The 18,885-nt window shown below is 39.1% G+C and overlaps 3 protein-coding genes across 4 annotated transcripts; 2 read left to right on the forward strand and 1 right to left on the reverse strand.

Annotated features, from left to right (window-relative positions):
- Positions 1-11,435, forward strand: prodha (proline dehydrogenase (oxidase) 1a). Its single transcript, XM_014003737.1, has 14 exons — positions 1-521; positions 600-808; positions 2,356-2,390; positions 3,056-3,205; positions 3,522-3,586; positions 3,813-3,929; positions 4,099-4,178; positions 4,325-4,406; positions 6,592-6,684; positions 6,942-7,088; positions 7,286-7,461; positions 7,548-7,646; positions 7,763-7,851; positions 9,745-11,435. The coding sequence occupies exons 1-14, from the start codon at positions 180-182 to the stop codon at positions 9,933-9,935; spliced, it is 1,875 nt and encodes a 624-aa protein (XP_013859191.1). The 5' UTR covers positions 1-179; the 3' UTR covers positions 9,936-11,435.
- Positions 11,436-13,449: 2,014 nt separating this feature from the next.
- On the forward strand, positions 13,450-17,674 carry LOC106514457 (galactosylceramide sulfotransferase). Of its 2 annotated transcripts, XM_014003740.1 has the most exons (3): positions 13,450-13,914; positions 15,088-15,245; positions 15,316-17,674. In XM_014003740.1, the coding sequence occupies exons 2-3, from the start codon at positions 15,127-15,129 to the stop codon at positions 16,460-16,462; spliced, it is 1,266 nt and encodes a 421-aa protein (XP_013859194.1). In that variant the 5' UTR covers positions 13,450-13,914; positions 15,088-15,126; the 3' UTR covers positions 16,463-17,674. The 2 variants fall into 2 exon arrangements, with proteins under 2 accessions (XP_013859194.1, XP_013859192.1); XM_014003738.1 differs by lacking the exon at positions 13,450-13,914 and having other exon boundaries at positions 14,962-15,245.
- Positions 17,675-18,186: 512 nt separating this feature from the next.
- On the reverse strand, positions 18,187-18,860 carry uqcr10 (ubiquinol-cytochrome c reductase, complex III subunit X). The gene is made up of 2 exons (XM_014003742.1): positions 18,693-18,860; positions 18,187-18,523 (listed from the first exon to the last, which is right to left on the reverse strand). Exons 1-2 carry the CDS (start codon positions 18,831-18,833, stop codon positions 18,473-18,475), a joined length of 192 nt encoding a protein of 63 aa, XP_013859196.1. The 5' UTR covers positions 18,834-18,860; the 3' UTR covers positions 18,187-18,472.
- Positions 18,861-18,885: the final 25 nt, after the last annotated feature.

The raw sequence follows: 18,885 nt of genomic DNA on the forward strand, positions 1-18,885 counted from the left end.
TGCAGGAACACGTGTACGGCACCGCCCCTCCCCTCCAGTCTCGCCCTACACACCCAGATGACGAGAAGCGGCCGCTCATTACACAACTTTACAGCAACAGAGCGAAAGCGTGGAGGCTGCAGTTATCACGGTATTTTTAGATTCTTATCGCCTTCAGAAAGTGAAAAAACAAAAAAACAATGTCCTATACAAAATTCGTGGCATCACTTGTTCGGGCATCCTCGGGAAATGTCAGTAAAATGCGCGTTTCACCTGCAAGATGTCGGTCAACCGTCGCATCTCCCAGGAGCCAGGAAGAGAAGAAGCAGGAGCAGATGGACGGGTGCCCTGTGGTCCAAGCTGAGCCGGTTGAACTTATCAGTCAGACCAAGAACGCCACAGATGTCCACCTGAACAAAATTCACATCGACTTCGACAACACGGAGGAAGCCTACAAAAGCAAGCGTAGCGTTGAGCTCCTACGGAGCTTGCTCGTCTTCAACCTGTGCGCTGTCGATTTCCTCGTTGAGAAGAACAAAGAGGTGAGTTATTTGTTTTTCTGCTCAGCGACATCTCACTGTGAATGCCGACAAAGAAGTTGTGTTGTTCTGTTTTTTCAGCTGATGGAGCTGAGCAAGAAGCTGCTGGGTCAGCGGGGGTTTGAGAAGCTGATGAAGATGACCTTCTACGGTCAGTTTGTGGCAGGTGAAGACCACAACTCTATTAAACCCTTAATTCACAAGAACCAGGCGTTCGGTGTGGGGGCAGTTCTGGACTACAGTGTGGAAGAGGACTTGACACGAGAGGAGGCAGAAAAGAAGGAAATGGAGTAAGTGGATGCCTACCTGTCTTTTCCACACAAACAGCAGTTACACAATAATTATATAATATGCAAACTACATGAAAAACCAGTTGAGATGAGTGTATTTGTATAACCCATCCCAATTTCAAAGAGTGTTTTGACTGTGTCTATAAGGGCGTAACTGGGCTCTCAGATACAGTGCTTTAAAAGGGTGTAACTGTGTTTGTGACAACAAGAAATGCGCACTAAGTTAACCCTTGAGTTCAGGATTCTATAAAAGGAAGAGCCTGTGGACGGCCCATCCATCCACAGCTGTAACAGGAGCTGCATGTTTGGCAAACAGCTTACAGGAATAACATAAAATAGCACCGACACACACTTTATGAACTAAATAATTGATATATATTTAACAGGTGACAGGGTTACACATGGATGTCCAGAGTGAATCAACTCATAGTTGCTCAAAAACAATGCTTGTTTTGTCTGTTTATGATTCTAAATTACAAATGTAGACCAAGCAAAAAGCCTGGGACTCGGGTAAATAAAACTGTATGCCCAGGTGGGGTGTATGCCCAGTTTTAGGGCTGGTCGTTGCCCCGGCCCCCCCATGGTGGCGTCCCTGCAGGTCTGCAGCTAATCTTGCCCTTGGCTTTTACTACAGGAACAGGTTCAAACATACAAAACTTCTTTAAACTACAGCTTGATCGCTTCCTGTTTAATCCTTTTACGATCTGGTATGTTGTTTTTTTGACATTTAGGATTTATAAAATATTCCAGTGATGCGTTGTGATTTAGTATCAGTCTGCTCTTATCTCCACTTCAGCTTCTGTTGTGATATCAGAGTCATGTGATTCATTCACAGAACGTTTCCAGCTCATAAAAAGCTTGTAATCTGACAGTGTTATATTTGTTTTCAAGTAGTCAAAGAGTTCTTATCCTCCATTGGGCAGCTGGAACATACCCCCTTCCTCTGATTGGTGAAGGTGTTGATCCAGCTGAAGGGGTGGATTAAATGAGAAGGCTACCGCCCCTTCAGCCTGAACTCTTTCATGAGACTCTGACTCACGCAACCAGAAGTATTGCAAAATGTTCTCTGGTTGAATTAAGTACGTACATGTATGAAATAAATAACCCATGATGTGATCCTTTTTTAATTATGTTTATCTGGAGTCTCTTTGAACTCACACCAGGAACAGGCTGTTGGCCTCACTGAGATGATGACACAGGGAATAGAGTGTTCCCGCTTGTTGCTCGAGGTGTTTCTTGGGTTGCAACATGAGTTCAACAGAGCTGCAAAGTGTTTGCATCCACAAGATGCAACCTTTGCTCCTACTGTTGTCAGTTTTTTTTTTATTTTGCTGTAAAAAACGAATAAATACGTAAACGGTTTTAAAACTTCCTCATATGCTTATAGGTGTTAAACTGATGCAGGAGGCACAAGATGTTTTTTAAGAGATAAAAAGATAAAACTTTATTGATCCCACAGTGGGGAAAATTTGCACAGTTATAATGTTTAATTTTAAGTTATAATGTTTAATTTGGATTATAATGCCAATCATCTTCTTTTTTTCCAGTTCCTGTGTTTCTGAAGCAGAGAAAGAAAGTCCAGGTACGTGCATCAGTTAAAGTTGGCTTTTAGTTGATTTATTGCGACTGTTCAGGCAACACGCTTAATTTGAGTAAAGAGCAGCATGCGTGTCAGGTGTCAGCATGAACGGTTTACTTTGTACGGCCTGAATGAACTCCAGGTCTACCCTGGGCTGTTCCAAGACCGGTGTGTGTTGAAATCTCACGTGTCCGTGCCTCCTTGGCTGGACTGTGCTGGTTTTAGCTGGATCCAGTGGGTCTGAAATGTACAGATCATCTGTTCTGATGGGAGAGCTCTGTGTTTGTGAAGGGGGTTGATGTTTAAGATGCACATACAGGTTTCCTTAAATAAAATCTATTTTTTAAATATATTCCTGTTAGTTGTGTTAAGCTGCAGCATAATTAGGATAAACAGCTCATAAATCACTTTTCTTTTAGTAATAACTTTTAAATCAAAAAGGATGAATGTTATTCTAACAGAAACACTGTCCTGTTTTAGAATGAAGAAAACTGACTTTTAAAGTTGAACTTTTCTGTCCTGTCGTAGATTTTTTTTCTATTAAAATCAGACAACAGACAGTTAATCACTGATATGAAAGACTTGAATTATTCATTATTCAAGGTACAAAGTTTTCCTTGTTCGTGCCCCAACAAGCAGCTTCAGTGGTTTTTTTTTTCCCTCTCCAGACACTGATCATCGTGAGAAGAAATACAAGGCTCATCGTCAGTTTGGGGACAGACGTGGGGGGGTCATCAGTGCTCGCACCTACTTCTACGCAGACGAGGCGAAATGTGACAATCAAATGGAGACGTTCATAAACTGCATTAAAGCCTCGGGTAAGAAGAAGTCAAGTTAAAAAATTTTGCAATAAATGACATCAAGTCACTGCTTAAATAAACCCCAAAAACAAATAAACTGTAAATGAAACAGGGTTGAAGGTTATAAGGCAAGTCTGTTAGTGGTTGAGCTGTCAGTATCTTACCTGCGGTTTGAATAGGAAGGTCACAAATCCTCCCTGTTTCTCTAAATTGCTACATTCATACCGCAAAAAAAAAAATCCATTTACTTTTACATGAACCCGCCTTTAACAAATAAACATCTAAAACAAGTTCAGATTTGGTTGCTTCAAATCAAAAAGTTTATTTCGTACAGGTGGAGCCTCATCCGATGGATTTTCTGCCATAAAAATGACGGCACTCGGACGTCCTCAGTTTCTCGTAAGAATAACCTCACTACTTTAATTATCGACTAACTTAATCTGACATTCTTGCTCTGTTTTTTTTTCAGCTGTTAAAACTATCCACGTTTACTGATTAACAAGATAAAGTTTCTCTTAAAAGATGATAATCCACCACATTTGTTCAATGTTCATGGATTAGCAGCTTAATGTGGAAGTTATATGAAACTTGTTGAAACTTTAATGAATATATTTTGTCGGTGCAGCTCCAGTTTTCCGAGGTCCTGGTTAAATGGAGACAGTTCTTTCACTTCCTCGCAGCACAACAAGGAAAATCCGACATGACAGTTCTGGAAAAGAAGCTGGAGCTGGAGCAGCTTAAGGTGTGTCGTGCTCACACATACTCATCTAACACTGAGCTGAGGTCTTTCAAACCACTTCAGCTGATTTTCAGTTCTTTATTTCTGTTTCACTTATGCATTCATTATAAAGTAATTCAAAACTAAAGTTTTGTGTGTGTTTTGTTTCGTTCATTCATTTTTGTCCTCGCAGGAAAGCTTGGCTCATATGGGAGTTGGAGCTAAAGATGACATCGAGAACTGGTTTACTGGGGAGAAGTTGGGTTTATCTGGGTAAGTTTTTTGTTTATTTTATTACAGCAACACTGAGAGAATCACCACAGTCTTTGCGATTACCTTTTTGTTCGAATTTACTTGCTAAAAAAGAAAAAAAAAATCAGCTTTTGAAAAAATGGAATTTGTCCTCGCTTTATTTTCAGAACGATCGATCTTTTGGACTGGAACAGCTTGATTAACGACACAACAAAAATCTCCAATCTGCTCATGATGCCAAACCTTGAGGTCAGTTGTATTTATATGTATATTGATGTATAGAGGAGGTAGTTACAGCGGGTAAAATAAGTATTGAACACGTCACCATTTTTCTCAGTAAATATATTACTAGAGGTGCTAATGACATGAAATTTTCACCAGATGTCGGTAACAACCCAAGTGATCCATACATACAAAGAAATCAAACCATAAATGTCCAGAAATGAAGTTATTTGTAGTAATGTGGAATGGCACAGGGAAAAAGTATTGAACACATGAAGAAAGGGAGGTGTAAAAAGGCATGGAAAGACAAGACACCAGCTGAACTCTCTCAGTAATTAGAAAGCAAGCCTGCCCCTTGTCAGTGCAAGTTAATTTCAGCTGGTTCAGTCCCAAATGATGGCCAGGTATCACACAAGAACCATCTGATGATGGGTAAAAGTAAAGAGCTCTCTCAAGACCTTCACAACCTTATTGTTGCAAAGCATAATGATGGCATCGGTTACAGAAGAATGTCTAAACTTCTGAAGGTTCCAGTGAGCACTGTTGGGGCCATAATTCAGAAGTGGAAAGAACATTATCTCACCATAAACCGACCACGACCAGGTGCTCCTCACAAGATTTCTGACAGAGGAGTGAAAAGAATMATCAGAAGAGTTGTCCAAGAGCCAAGGACCACTTGTGGAGAGCTTCAGACAGACCTGGAATTAGCAGGTACGTTTGTTTCAAAGAAAACAATAAGTAATGTACTGAACCACCATGGCCTGTATGCACGCTCACCACGCAAGACTTCACTGCTGAAGAAACAGCATGTTGAAGCTCCTTTAAAGTTTGCTGCACAACATTTAGACAAGCCTGTGTAATACTGGGAGAATATAGTCTGGTCAGATGAGACCAACATTGAACTGTTTGGATGCCATAATACACATCATGTTTGGAGGTCAAATGGCACTGCACATCAGCCCAAAAACACCATACCAACAGTGAAGTTTGGAGGTGGGAACATCATGGTGTGGGGCTGTTTTTCAGCATATACTGGCAAACTTCAAATAATTGAAGGAAGGATGAGTGGTAAAATGTACAGAGATATTCTTGATAAAAATCTGCTTCCATCTACCAGGATGATGAAGATGAAACGTGGCTGGACATTTCAGCAAGACAATGAGCCCAAACACAAAGTCAAGGAAACTCTAAGTTGGTTTCAGAGAAAGAAACTAAAGCTGCTGGAATGGCCCAGCCAATCACCTGACCTGAATCCAACAGAAAATCTATGGAAAGAACTAAAGATCAGAGTTCATAGAAGAGGTCCACGAAACCTTCAAGATTTGAAGACTGTTTGTGTGGAAGAATGGGCCAAAATCACACCTGAGCAATGCATGCCACTAGTTTCTCCATACAGGAGGCGTCTTGAAGCTGTCATTGACAACAAAGGCTTTTGTACAAAGTATTAGATAAATTTCAGGACGTGTGTTCAATACTTTTTCCCTGTGCCATTCCACATTATTACAAATAACTTCATTTCTGGACATTTATGGTTTGATTTCTTTGTATGAATGGATCACTTGGGTTGTTACCGACATCTGGTGAAAATTTCATGTCATTAGTGCCTCTAGTAATATATTTACTGAGAAAAATGTTGACGTGTTCAATACTTATTTTACCCGCTGTATACCGTTTAAACAGTTCATACTGTGTGACACACAATAACCCTCTAAATGTTTTGGTTTTTCCCACTTATGATGTAGCATGGAAATGTTTTCATCGAGCTGATTGACAGTCCTACCCTCTGCAGGTGTACCATAAATGGTGTAATAAGCAGGTTGTCGTGTCGACAACAAAACAATACCGGTAAAAACAAATGAAGGCAACAGCATAGAAATAACTTCAGCTCAATGGTAGACAGTCTCACGTGGAAACAATTTGGAACTGATGAGAGCATCTTGGGATCATCTATGAGCGTAGTCTCATGTCCCGGCGTAAACATGGGAACACATTTTAGCCCCAGTGATTTCAAAACATCACGTTCTTTTGGATGAATGATGATCTGAGCTGACTTTAATTTGCTCTAAGTGATGGCAGCTTGCAGAAACATCAAACTCATTTTGAAAAGAACACACCAGAACAAAATGTTCTCGCTCCCTCTGCCTGCCGCGGGCGGTTTTGTGGGTTAATGCTCGTCACTGAGCGTGCCGGCTTTTTGTGTTTAACCATGTAGACAGGGCAGCTGGAACCTCTGCTGAGCAAATTTACAGCTGAGGAGGAGAGCCAGATGAAGAGAATGCTACAGAGAATGGACATTCTGGCAAAGGTGAGGCCACAAAAAACTTTTATTTGGATTTATCAAATGTTTATTTAGCATGCAGTAACATGCAGAAATCTAAACTCATATTTAAGCTTCTGGTAAAGAATAAATGAAATCCTGCCTGTGTTATGGTCATGTGCTCTGATTTTTGTTAGCATTAAGTCAGCTATTTTTCACGTTTGTTGAAAGCAGTGACACAAAAGTAGAGATGCTGTGGTAGACTTGGCAAACCAAATACTGAAATGCTGTTTTCTGTGCCTCAGCATGCTCTGGAGAATGGTGTCAGGCTGATGGTTGATGCTGAGCAGACGTATTTCCAACCAGCTATCAGCAGACTGACCCTGGAAATGCAGAGGAAGTTCAACAGAGAGAAGCCGGTGATTTTCAACACTTACCAGTGCTATCTGAAGGTGAGATGTCAGATTCCCTTTTACTGAACATAACATTGTAATTCTGATGTTCGCCTCAGGAGGTAAAATGTTCCTATTTTTAAATGTTACACTTTTCTTTAATATCATGTTGTGACTCATGTTTGAATTTAAGTGGCTGATTTTGTGATTACGTTTCTTTGTATCTTTTATAAGCTTTTACCATTGCTGTTTTTCAGGAAGCCTATGACAACATAACCCTGGACGTCGAGCTGTCTCGCCGGGAAGGCTGGTACTTCGGTGCCAAACTCGTCCGAGGGGCTTACATGTACCAGGAGAGAGCCAGGGCAGAGGAGATTGGCTATGAAGACCCTATAAACCCCGACTATGAAGCCACTAACAGGATGTATCACAAGTAAGCCTTGAGTTGTTGTCCAGAACCTGTTATTCCACTGGATAAAGGTTTCAACCCCAACCATCTGCCTTTCGCTGTTTGTCCAGATGTTTGGAGTATGTGCTGGAAGAGATAGAACACAGCAGGAAGGCAAATATTATGGTCGCAACTCACAACGAGGACACAGTGAAGTTCACCCTTAAGAAGTATGTTTTTGTCTCAGACGTGAAAACAAAATTAGTTACGCATTAAAACAAGGCATCAGTGGTAAAATACTACACTCGTCGCTCGATTATGCAATGTTTTTCCAACTGTTTTTCAGGATGAACGAAATGGACCTGTCCCCCACCGAGAACAAAGTTTACTTTGGACAGTTGCTGGGCATGTGTGACCAGATCAGCTTCCCACTAGGTGTGTTGCACTGAACGCAAACAGCTCGTTATGAAATCACAGAGTTTTTACGTCAGAAACTCGGGTGACTGAAGCAGCTCGGCCAGGATGCACTCAGACAGTCAATGACCTGAGAATTGGTCTGTGGATGTGTGGACAGCAAACAGGTTCTCAGTGTTCTTAACAAACCGAGATCAAACATTACGTCAGGTTCACTCGGCACGGGGAGTACGAAGCAATCTGAACAAATCCCTTCGTATTTACTCGTGATAGCTGCTAGTGTCCAAGTGCATCCTGGCATTTTCTTATCTGAAGCCGGGTAGCTTGACATGTTTTACAAACAAAATTATTTGTTGCAGGAGTTTACCAAAAAAATCTGTTCTATTTGCGCTTTTAAAATGAGACACAAAAGATGAGGCTTTCTTAAGATTTCTGAAGGACTCTGAGCTGTGATTGTAGCAGGTTAAAACAGTGTCCAATCCTCTTCCTTGTTAGCCACTCTCCTGCATGTTTTCTTTGTTTATTTGCTTCAACACACCCAAATCAGTGACTGAATTACCTCTTCAAGTTCTGCAGAAGTCTTTTAACCATCCATGCATTCAAATCAGGTGTTTTGGAGAAGAGGAACCTCTAAAACATGCAGGATGGTGACCCTCGAGGACCTGGATTAAATTGAAATAATCCTAAACTCAAAGGATGAATCAGTGTTGAGTCGACACGTGATAAACAACTCAACAAAGAAACAATTGTGAATTAGATCTTTAGTTAATTTGTTACCAGCAGCTTGTCACAAAGAAACAATTTATTCCCATTTATTATAGTCAAATCTTTCCAGGCTAGAACCTTTGAAATTACAGTACCCTCCAGAACCACCAGAGGATGCATTTTATCCCCCGTCCATAGAGTAACATTGTTATATTATACTGTATAACTCTGTGCTCCCAATTATTTAGCCTCAACAAAGAGTGATCATCATTTGTTCACTATGCACAATTATTTTATTATCATTATTTAATGTATTCATAAAACATAAATGTAACTGCTGCAGCATCTCTTTGTATGATCATAATTATTCTTTTAGTCTTGCAAAGATTCAGGATTCATTTATTGTCATATGCAGCTTAATAAGAGACAACAATGCAATGAAATTCTTAGGATGAGAAGAAACCCTTTGACTCGCTATAAGGAATAAAAATAAGAATAAAGACAAAGAATACAAAATTCACAGTTTGCAGTAGATGCACAAAGAGTAAATAAAAAAGATTTAGGGTAATATATACAGTGTAAAGTGAAAGAGAGACATTTTAGGAAAAGTTTCAGTGTGAGACACTTGCTGGTTCATTTACACCAATCAGAAAAATGCAAAAGGTGTCAAAGTGATCCTTTAGTGGCTCTAGTTTTAAATGCATAAGGGATAATAGAGTCTGACATACAAAAAATTGTATTTTAGCACCAACAAGATTATTCAAGAAGCTTTGAGCTGAACGTTTTTCACACAGTCATTAATCAGCTGAAGCATCTTTTCTATCGTGTCAAATTTTTACTGGATTGTTGTACGTTTCTTTATTAAATGACTGAACTATATTTTATTAAGGTTTAAAACTTTTACAGACTGTATCATTGATAAAATGTCACAGTATTCATGAGTTGAGAACATTATTTCATATATTCAGGTGAGAAAACAATCAGAGGTCAATCAGCCTCTATAGCTTTCATTGTTTTGTAAATAATTGCTGGAGGGCAATTGCTTATTAATGCTTTCAGTATACACCAGCATTCTTTTATTTTATGTTCATGCTATGTTTCCCGTCACAAACACACACCCCACAGAGACAAAACCTCTGTTCATTAAGGCGACAGTGAAGTGGTTTCAGACTTTTTGTCCTTTCTTTTTTGTTTTCGTGTTTCAAACAGGTCAGGCAGGTTTTCCAGTTTACAAGTACGTTCCCTACGGCCCCGTCAATGAGGTCATCCCCTACCTGTCGCGGCGCGCTCAGGAGAACCGTGGCTTCATGAAAGGCTCGCAGAGAGAGCGCAGCCTGCTGTGGAAGGAGCTGAGGCGCAGGTTTCTGGGTGGTCAGATTTTCTACAAACCCGTCTACTGAGCAACCAAATCCCAGCATACTGATTAAAGTTTGTTTGCATCCATTCCACTATCCACAGTGTGCTACTATCTGCTAGTTCTTCTGTGCTGTGGAAGGATAAAGACTTTCGTTAGAGCTGCTAAACTACATGAAAGAGCTGGAATCATATTTCACTTTAAAGTATTTCAAGCCTTTAGAAGAGATTTCTTTTGCTTTTAGAAATTGGTGGGTTAAAGAGACGGTTAAGGCTTTGCAGCATTGTTCAGTTTGCTCCAACAGGAGACAATCATTGTTACTTCCTGTTCTGTCCATTATTGGTTTAATTAACTTGGGATTAAACATCATAATCATAATCCTCAATCAAATCCATGAAAATAAAAGGAAAAAATAACAAAACACCTTGAGCCTATACCCCAATTAGTTTTGCAAAATGCACAAAAAAAATCTTCTATGAGGATTATAACGGACTGTTTACGCCTCATGACGCTGATATTTTCAGTTAATGGGAAAAGAATGAATGACGAGTATTTTGTGTATATTTGGATGAAAACATGGTCTTTCTTGCACATAACTTAAAATGAAGCACTTGTTTTATTATTCTCAAGTAGCTGTCATTTAAAAGTGCCTTACATTTGTAAATAAGATCATCTGGAGGTGATTAAACTTTTTCTGACCTAGTTGTATTTTTTTATTATAGACCACTCCAAGAAGCCTTCAGTTTGTTGATTTTTGTATGTTTATTGCTGATATTATCATTTATTTCAAGAGCAAATTATGTAGTTGATATTTTTGTTGTGTGGTAAAAGTATTCAAATGGAAAAGGGTGAGATCTACATTTGTGTGTTTAGCTTTAAATTGTGGTTTTAGTTATTTTGTGTGCATTTTCTGTTTTGATGACAAAATGCTCAGAGTGACTCAGTGTGATTCTGTCACAGTTCAGAGGCCAATAGTTTCCAGGTGGTCCTACCTTCACGTTTCTGTGAAGCGTCGGAGCGTTTCATGCTGTCGAACAAAAGCAGCGCTTCGAAGAGTTAAAAGGAAATTTAATGCACTTGCCTCTCTTGTTGTTTAGCAAGTATTGTGCAACAACTGCAGCATTGTTCCTGGAAAAATGAATGTTGACTTCATGAGCTACAAGGAAAACTATTTGAGACTGCAATTGGAAATCTGTTTATCATTCTAAGAAAAGTTGTCAGACTTAATAAGCCTTTTCAATTCAGTTGTAATGTCCTCTGGTTGTGATTGGTTGAATGAAATCAGAATTTTGTTGTATTAAAACACATGTAGTGTATTATAAAGCACACATTTAATTTGTTTCCAGTTGTAATGTTATAACTGTAAAACTATATTAAAAATTTTGGTTTTCATACGACCAGAAATAAAAAAAATATATGTATTTTTAATATTTGTAAAAATGTTGTTCAAGTTTTGATGAATCGTACAAGCTCTGTCTCTGTTTATTTTGCACTTGTATAAAAATGAATATAGTTGTGATGGACTCAATTAAATATGTAAATTGTTCTTGGACTTGACATTTTTTCATATGTTTTTGTCTTAAAGTTCAGGTATCGGTGATACCAGAACCACAACACACAGCTCGGTGAATCACACACGCACTGTTTGTTGGAACTAAATTATGTCTTTTAGATTTAGAAAACAAAGCTGCGCTGCAAAGACTAATGAGGTAGTATAACACAATAGTGCAAAACAATTTAACCATGTAAAGTGAAGAATATGATATTAATGTTCTGTTTTATTTATTTTAAGTTATTTTTGGTCAAACTTACATCAAATTTAAAGCATCCACCCAATGATTATTTTAAACACTAATATCCTATGGGAGGAAAGGCACGGAGGATTTTAAAAATCAGCTACCTATAAATAATGATTTAACATGCATTATTATAAACATATATACAGTTAGGTCTATATATATTTGGACAGAGACAACATTTTTCTAATTTTGGTCCTAGACAGTACCACAATGAATTTCAAACAAAACAATTCAGATACAACTGAAGTTCAGACTTTCAGCTTTAATTCAGTGGGTTGAACAAAATGACTGCATAAAAATGTGAGGAACTAAAGCATCTTTTAAACACTATCCCTTCATTTCAGAGGCTCAAAAGTAATTGGATAGATTAAATAATTGTAAATAAAATGTTCATTTCTAGTACTTGGTTAAAAAGCATTTGTTGGGAATGACTGCCTGAAGCCTTGAACTCATGGACATCACCAGACACCATTCCTTCTTTTTAATGCTCTGCCAGGCCTTCACTGCGGCTGTTTTCAGTTGCTGTTTGTTTGTGGGCCTTTCTGTCTGAAGTTTAGCCTTTAACAAGTGAAATGCTCAATTGGGTTGAGATCAGGGGACTGACTTGGCCATTCAAGAATATTCCACTTCTTTGCTTTAATAAACTGTTGGGTTGTTTTGGTTTTATGTTTTGGGTCATTGTCCATCTGTAGTATGAAAAGACGACCAATCAGTTTGGCTGCATTTGGTTGGATCTGAGCACACAGTTTGGCTCTGAATACCTCAGAATTCATTGGGCTGCTTCTGTCCAGTGTCACATCATCAATAAACACTGGTGACCCAGTGCCACTGGCAGCCATGCATGCCTATCACATTGCTCTGCTGTGTTTTACAGATGATGTGGTGCTTTGGATCGTGAGCTGTACCACACCTTTACCAGACTTTTCTCTTTCCATCATTCTGGTAGAGGTTGATCTTGGTTTCATATGTCCAAAGAATGTTCTTCCAGAACTGTGCTGGCTTTTTTACAAGTTTTTTTTAGCAAAGTCCACTCTAGCCTTTTTATTCTTGATGCTTATTAGTGTCTTTCAGCGTGCAGTGAACCCTCTGTATTTACTTTCATGCAGTCTTCTCTTTATGGTAGATTTGGATATTGATACTTCTACCTCCTGGAGGGTGTTGTTCACTTGGTTGGCTGTTGTGAAGGAGTTTCTCTTCACCATGGAGATTATTCTGCAATCATCCAGCACTGTTCTCTTCTGTGGGCGCCCAGGTCTTTTTGCATTGATGAGTTCACCAGTGCTTTCTTTCTTTCTCAGGATGCACCAAACTGTAGATTTGTCACTCCTGATATCGTTTCTGTTTTTGCAGCTTAAGGATGGCTTGTTTCACCTGCATGGAGAGTTCCTTTGACCACATGTTTACTTCACAGCAAAACCTTCAAATGCAAGCACCACACCTCAAATCAACTCCAGGCCTTTTATCTGCTTAATTGAGAATGACATAACGAAAGGATTGCCCACACTTGTCCATGAAATAGCCTTGGAGTCAATTGTCCAATTACTTTTGGTCCCTTTGAAAACAGGGTGGCACATGTTAAGGAGCTGACACTCCTAAACCCTTCATCCAATTTTAATGTGGATACCCTCAAATGAAAGCTGAATGTCTGGACTTTACGTCCATGTACATTGTATAACTATAACTTGAATATGTTTCAGTAAACAGGTAAAAAGACAAAATTTGTGTCAGTGTCCAAATATATATGGACCTAACTGCAAAGAGCACTATGAGTTCTTAAAGTTGCAATATACCTTAATTGATTTTTAAAATACATTATTATACATGTGAGCTTCATAGGGGCTGTTACCAAAACAGACAATCATGACCTGATATACAAATAATAAAAAAATCTTTAAAGTATGATGTAAAGCACCACTCCACATATATGTATTTTTCATAAAATGTGTTTAATTACTCCATCTTCAATGCTAATTCATAATAATAAAACAAGCTTTTTGAAAAAGTACTTTCCAGTCTTGTATAGTTACGTTCTGTTACTATAAACATGCAGACATGTTTTTCACCAACATGAACCAAAATCAGCCTCTGTGGGAGGAGAGAAAGCCTTTCAATGCACAGCAGTCAATAAGCTGTCTGTTCACAGAACGTGTGCTGCCTTCCTGGAAGAGGTTTAACCTGAAACAAATGCAGTTATCAAACTGACACAACTAACATAACAATCTCCCGGTAAGTAATGCTTGAATGCTTTGTTTGTTCTCTAAATTCATTTATCCTCTGGCTCACATATTCAGACTTTTTTCTCTTTGTGTAGGTCTTCACTAACTAGTAGAGATTTTATGTGGACTTGCATTAGTTTTTTAGTCGACTATAGTTTACATAGGGGTAGTTTTTATAAAATGTAACAATGTTGATGTGACAAAGATCTGTCAGAGCGGAAACGCCTTCTCACATGACATCCAAAGGCTTGAAATCACCCTTTTATCAAAGCTGAGCATCAGTTTGTCATCCAAAGCTTAGTTATAGTAGATCTTTATCAGCTTATGTTCCAAATGTCTTTTTGCTTGTTGTGCTTCATTAAATGAGACTATTCTTTGTGTGTGTGTGTGTGTGTGTGTGTGTGTGTGTGTGTGTGTGTGTGTGTGTATGTGTGCGTGCGTGCGTGCGTGCACGCGCGTTGAAATGGAAATTTGAGCACAGTACACGTTTCGAGTGTCAACACAGAGAACATGGGGGTAGTTTGCTGGATTTTTCCTCTATTGTTTTGCTTTTTTTCCCTTTCGTTGTAGACATTTTGCCACAGACTTCAGTTAACTTGCTTGTGTAAAAGATATAAAACCGGAAAAACGATAAAACTGTGCCAACATTTCTTTTTTTTAATATTTTTAATCACTTCAGTAGAAAAAAGAACTTAATCTTAGTTTCTTAATTTCTTCATCATCAGTGATTTTTTAAGTAAAGAGAAAATAGGAAAAAGAGAGAAAAACAAAGAGAAGTAATTAGAAAGATTGAAATAGAGATTAGAAGTAAATACACACCAAGAAAACACAGGACCACACACCCAACATCTGTCCGCTCACCTAAAAATAAATGGATAAATACATGGATGGCATGCATAAATATATACACATACCCATACATATATAAAGATATACATACATACATTCGTACATACTGTAGATATATATACACACAGACATATATACACACTCAGTGACGAGTCAGAACCCCCAGATCAGAACACCTGTTTGTGAGCGGTTGTGAACATGCGTGGATATACAAGATTTCTCCAATGGAATATTTAATAGTGACTGTGGAGGATCGGAGGCCCAACCCCCAAGACACGAGGCAGGAAGACCTGTGCCAACATTACTAATTTATATTGCACTCTTCTGTCTCTAGGTGTTCTCTCATTCCCAGGCTCGTCTTCAGCTTTTATTAATGTCCTGGATGACAGGATCGAAACACGCTATGATTCGAAGGTTGATTCCTTGGGTTTTAATGACCAACATCATGCTGGTCCTGCACAGCCTGTCATACACAAACCAAGTGACTATCAGGTAAACAAAAGAAAATAAAAACATCTCATTTATGTAAGTCCATATATTTTACTGTGTATTTTGTTCCCAGGGTCTCCCAGGAAGAAACGTGTGCTCTCAGTGTTTCAAAGTCGTTGCAACAAAGCAAAGCAATGTTGTCTCCAAGCTCTAAATCTGAGGAGTGCTCACCGAAGGGGAACATCATGTTCATGAAGACGCATAAGACTGCGAGCAGCACCATCCTCAACATCCTCTTCAGATTCGGGGAGAAGCACAAGCTCAGGTTCGCCTTCCCCGATGGACGCAACGATTTCTTCTACCCATCGCCGTTCCTCTGCTCCCAGGTGAAGGACTACGAGCCGGGGGAATGTTTCAACATTGTGTGCAACCACATGCGCTTCCACCAGGAGGAAGTGGCCAAACTCCTCCATCCAGACGCTGTGTACGTCACCATCCTACGCAACCCCGCGGACCTCTTTGAGTCGGCCTTCCATTACTACCACAGAGCGGTTCCCCTCACGTGGGGCATCAGTGGGGAGAACAAGCTGGCAGGGTTTCTGAACAATCCAGGGGCCTTCTACAGCCCAGAGGCTTTTAACTCATTCTACTTAAAAAATCTGCAGTTTTTTGACTTTGGTTTTGATAATAACCTGGACGCTGACGATCCTCAGATCGATGCAGGCATTCAGTACCTATCCAGTCACTTTCACCTGGTCCTCATAGCAGAACATTTTGAGGAATCTTTGATTCTTCTCAAGGATTTACTTTGTTGGAGCATGGAAGACATCCTGTATTTCAAGCTTAATGTTCGTAAGAGTTCATTTGTGTCCCAACTGGACCCCGAGATGAGGGCCAAGGCTTTACAGTGGAACTGGGCTGACTGGAAACTCTACCAACACTTCAACGCAACCTTTTGGGTCAGAGTAGAAGCCTACGGCAGGGAGAGAATGAAACGCGACGTAAAAGAACTGAGGAGGAGAAACGCTGAGATGAAGGCCATCTGTATCCAGGGTAAAAATGCAGTCGAGCCCCGAGACATTAAGAACTCGCGTTTCCTGCCCTGGCAGCCGATTGGAGAGAAATCCATCCTGGGGTACAACTTGAGACAAGATATTGATCCCAAATTCAGGACGATTTGTGAAAAAATGCTCACACCTGAAATACAGTATTTATCAGACTTGGGAGTCAACCTCTGGATTACTAGACTATGGGGTTGGCTAAAAGATAAAATTTACTGACTGTTTAGTTTTTAATTTTTTTAATAATTTAATTAGTTTGTGTTCGTTAGCTGTTTAGACAATGTGCATTAGATAAGAATGTAATTCTTTATCTAAACTGATCCTTATTTCTTCAGCTAAACAAAAGCTGAACTCAAGGTGCTTTGACAATGCTCTACTGTAAAGATTATTACAATTTTCAAACTAGAAAATAGATGTGAAACAGAAAGCTTTGTGTAGTTTTTGTTCTGTATAAAATATGTACTGCGCATTTGGCTACTTGTCCTATCATCAGGTGGGTACACATGCTTTCTGACATGTCTGACACTGTTTACGTCATTTAAAAATGGTTTTAAGCCAACTGTTTTAGTGGTTTCTCTGCTACTACACACCTAAGTTAAATGAATGGGTGATTACCACCCTTCTGAACTTGGAAGAGGTAACTCATTCATTTAATCAGGTGTGTTGGAGCAGGGAAACAAGTAAAACATGAAGGATAGTGGCCCAGAATTTGACATTTTGGATTTTCTTTTGGATGAGCTGTCAGTGATGATATATAAAAGAGAGATATATAATATCCATCTTTTAAAAATGCATTCATTCATACAAGATCACTGCCCATGCCTTAAGCCATCTGCTTTTCAGTGCTTGTAACTGTTTATTGTTCCCAGTGCTCTCTAAAGGGTGTGGTGTAGCGGTGAAAATGTTTTTTTGCTTTGTTCATGAATGTTTTAAAGTAACCTGTAAAGCAGCCTCTTCATTACAAAGTGGTTCCCAACCGACCTTCCTGCTAAAATAAAGGTTAATAAATAAACAAAGTAGTATTTAAAGCTGCTCGTTAACTCAGGTCATGGAATAAGCTCTGATATGTTTATGTTTTGGACATAAATATCAGTCAAACCAGTTTGAGAATATGACAGCTTTGCAGGGGCCAAAGAAAATTTAAGGTGCTATATTTTACAGTTCCTGACTAAATATAAGTTGGCTCAAAGTCCAAAACGCACAAGTCCTATTTTTTATTTAACACTTAAAGTAATAAAATTAAAGGTCTAAAATAGTTGTTATTTGTATTTAATCATTGAAAGCCTAATTAGATTAGACAAAACTTTATTGAACCCTTTTGGGAGGGTAATCTGGATCATTGGTTCCCAAACTTTTCAGCCTTTGACCCTCAAAATACCAGCAGCAGAGACCTGAGCCCCCAACTGCTGTTGGATCATAAACAGTTTTCACATCCATAAAAAATAAGAGCATAGTAACAATATTCATTATGCTATTTTTGTCCGTTTTAAGTACACTAACCTTACCCTTTTTTAACGAAGGCAATAATAATAATAATTTCTTATATAATTAATTCAGAAAATCTTCAGGACCCCACCTTGATGTTTGGGGACCCCATCCACTGAATAACAATCTAGCTAATCTTATAATAATAATAATAATATAATTAATTATAATAATCCAATAATCTAGCTAATCTTAATCTAAAAATTGTTATGGGTGCATGCACGTTTGCTTCTTTTGTCCAAGACATATTTAACCTCATGACACAAACACTTCAGCTATTGTTAAATAGACTTTATATGTAATAAGGTGTGAGATTTATTATTAAATGTTTAGGCCTTACTTCAGTTTTGTGTCAAATAATTGCTGCAGATAAAAAAGTGAAGATGCTTCCACAATTGTTGCACTGATGTTTAAGCTGTATTTTACGATTGATGGATTATAATTAAAAAAAAAGCAAATTTCATACGACATTGAGGCATTTTTAATACAACAATTGACAATCTGTGAGGGAATTAGAAATATTAACAAAGAGGAAGGACAGAGAGGAAGCGTTGCTCCATCTACGTTGTGGGTCTGATGTCACTTTCCACAGGTCCCCTGAAAGCCGCTTCCAGCTTGGATTTGACTCGGTGCACACTGTCAATGTTGTTAGCTGCTTGATGATTCAGAAGATGAACCCAGGAAGGATCTGGATCCATGATGACAACACTGGCACCGCAGCCTTACAAAACCCGGGCCGGGATCCTAATCCCCTGTTTTCTCCGTATAATTGTGCTTGATGTGCTTCCACAGCTTCTGCAATAGGCCGAATAAAAAAAGTCACATTAGACATCAACAAACGAGAAGAACATCCACAGGCAGTTCATTCAGGATGCTTGGTGAAGCTAAGCTAGCATTAGCGCCGATACGTTATGTCCTCTGCTTACAAGGTCAGGGTGGATAAAACATGAAGGAGAACACTTACTCCGCGATTCAAATACTCAAAAAGCGCATCGCCCCCTTGGTCGAACACTCGCTCAAAAAATACAGCTGAAACCACGATGGCTACAGCGAAAGTGGACGATCTCCTGAAGATAGCTTTGTACAGCGTCTTTGACAGCGCCATGTCGTCGGTGATAGCGATCACTGCGCATGAGCGGAAGTGGACATAGCTAACA

The sequence above is a fragment of the Austrofundulus limnaeus genome, unplaced genomic scaffold (assembly GCF_001266775.1).
Source record: "Austrofundulus limnaeus strain Quisiro unplaced genomic scaffold, Austrofundulus_limnaeus-1.0 Scaffold20, whole genome shotgun sequence".
NCBI classification, from domain to species: domain Eukaryota; kingdom Metazoa; phylum Chordata; class Actinopteri; order Cyprinodontiformes; family Rivulidae; genus Austrofundulus; species Austrofundulus limnaeus.

Bases quoted from the DNA above. Each gene is read 5' to 3' on its own strand.
- prodha (XM_014003737.1), top strand. From the start codon at position 180: ATGTCCTATACAAAATTCGTGGCATCACTTGTTCGGGCATCCTCGGGA. The intron at 3,206-3,521 runs GTAAGAAGAAGT...TATTTCGTACAG, and splicing joins AAACTGCATTAAAGCCTCGG to GTGGAGCCTCATCCGATGGA. The intron at 4,407-6,591 runs GTCAGTTGTATT...TTAACCATGTAG, and splicing joins TCATGATGCCAAACCTTGAG to ACAGGGCAGCTGGAACCTCT.
- LOC106514457 (XM_014003740.1), top strand. From the start codon at position 15,127: ATGTCCTGGATGACAGGATCGAAACACGCTATGATTCGAAGGTTGATT. The intron at 15,246-15,315 runs GTAAACAAAAGA...TTTTGTTCCCAG, and splicing joins ACAAACCAAGTGACTATCAG to GGTCTCCCAGGAAGAAACGT.
- uqcr10 (XM_014003742.1), bottom strand. From the start codon at position 18,833: ATGGCGCTGTCAAAGACGCTGTACAAAGCTATCTTCAGGAGATCGTCC. The intron at 18,524-18,692 runs GTAAGTGTTCTC...GGCCTATTGCAG, and splicing joins TTGAGTATTTGAATCGCGGA to AAGCTGTGGAAGCACATCAA.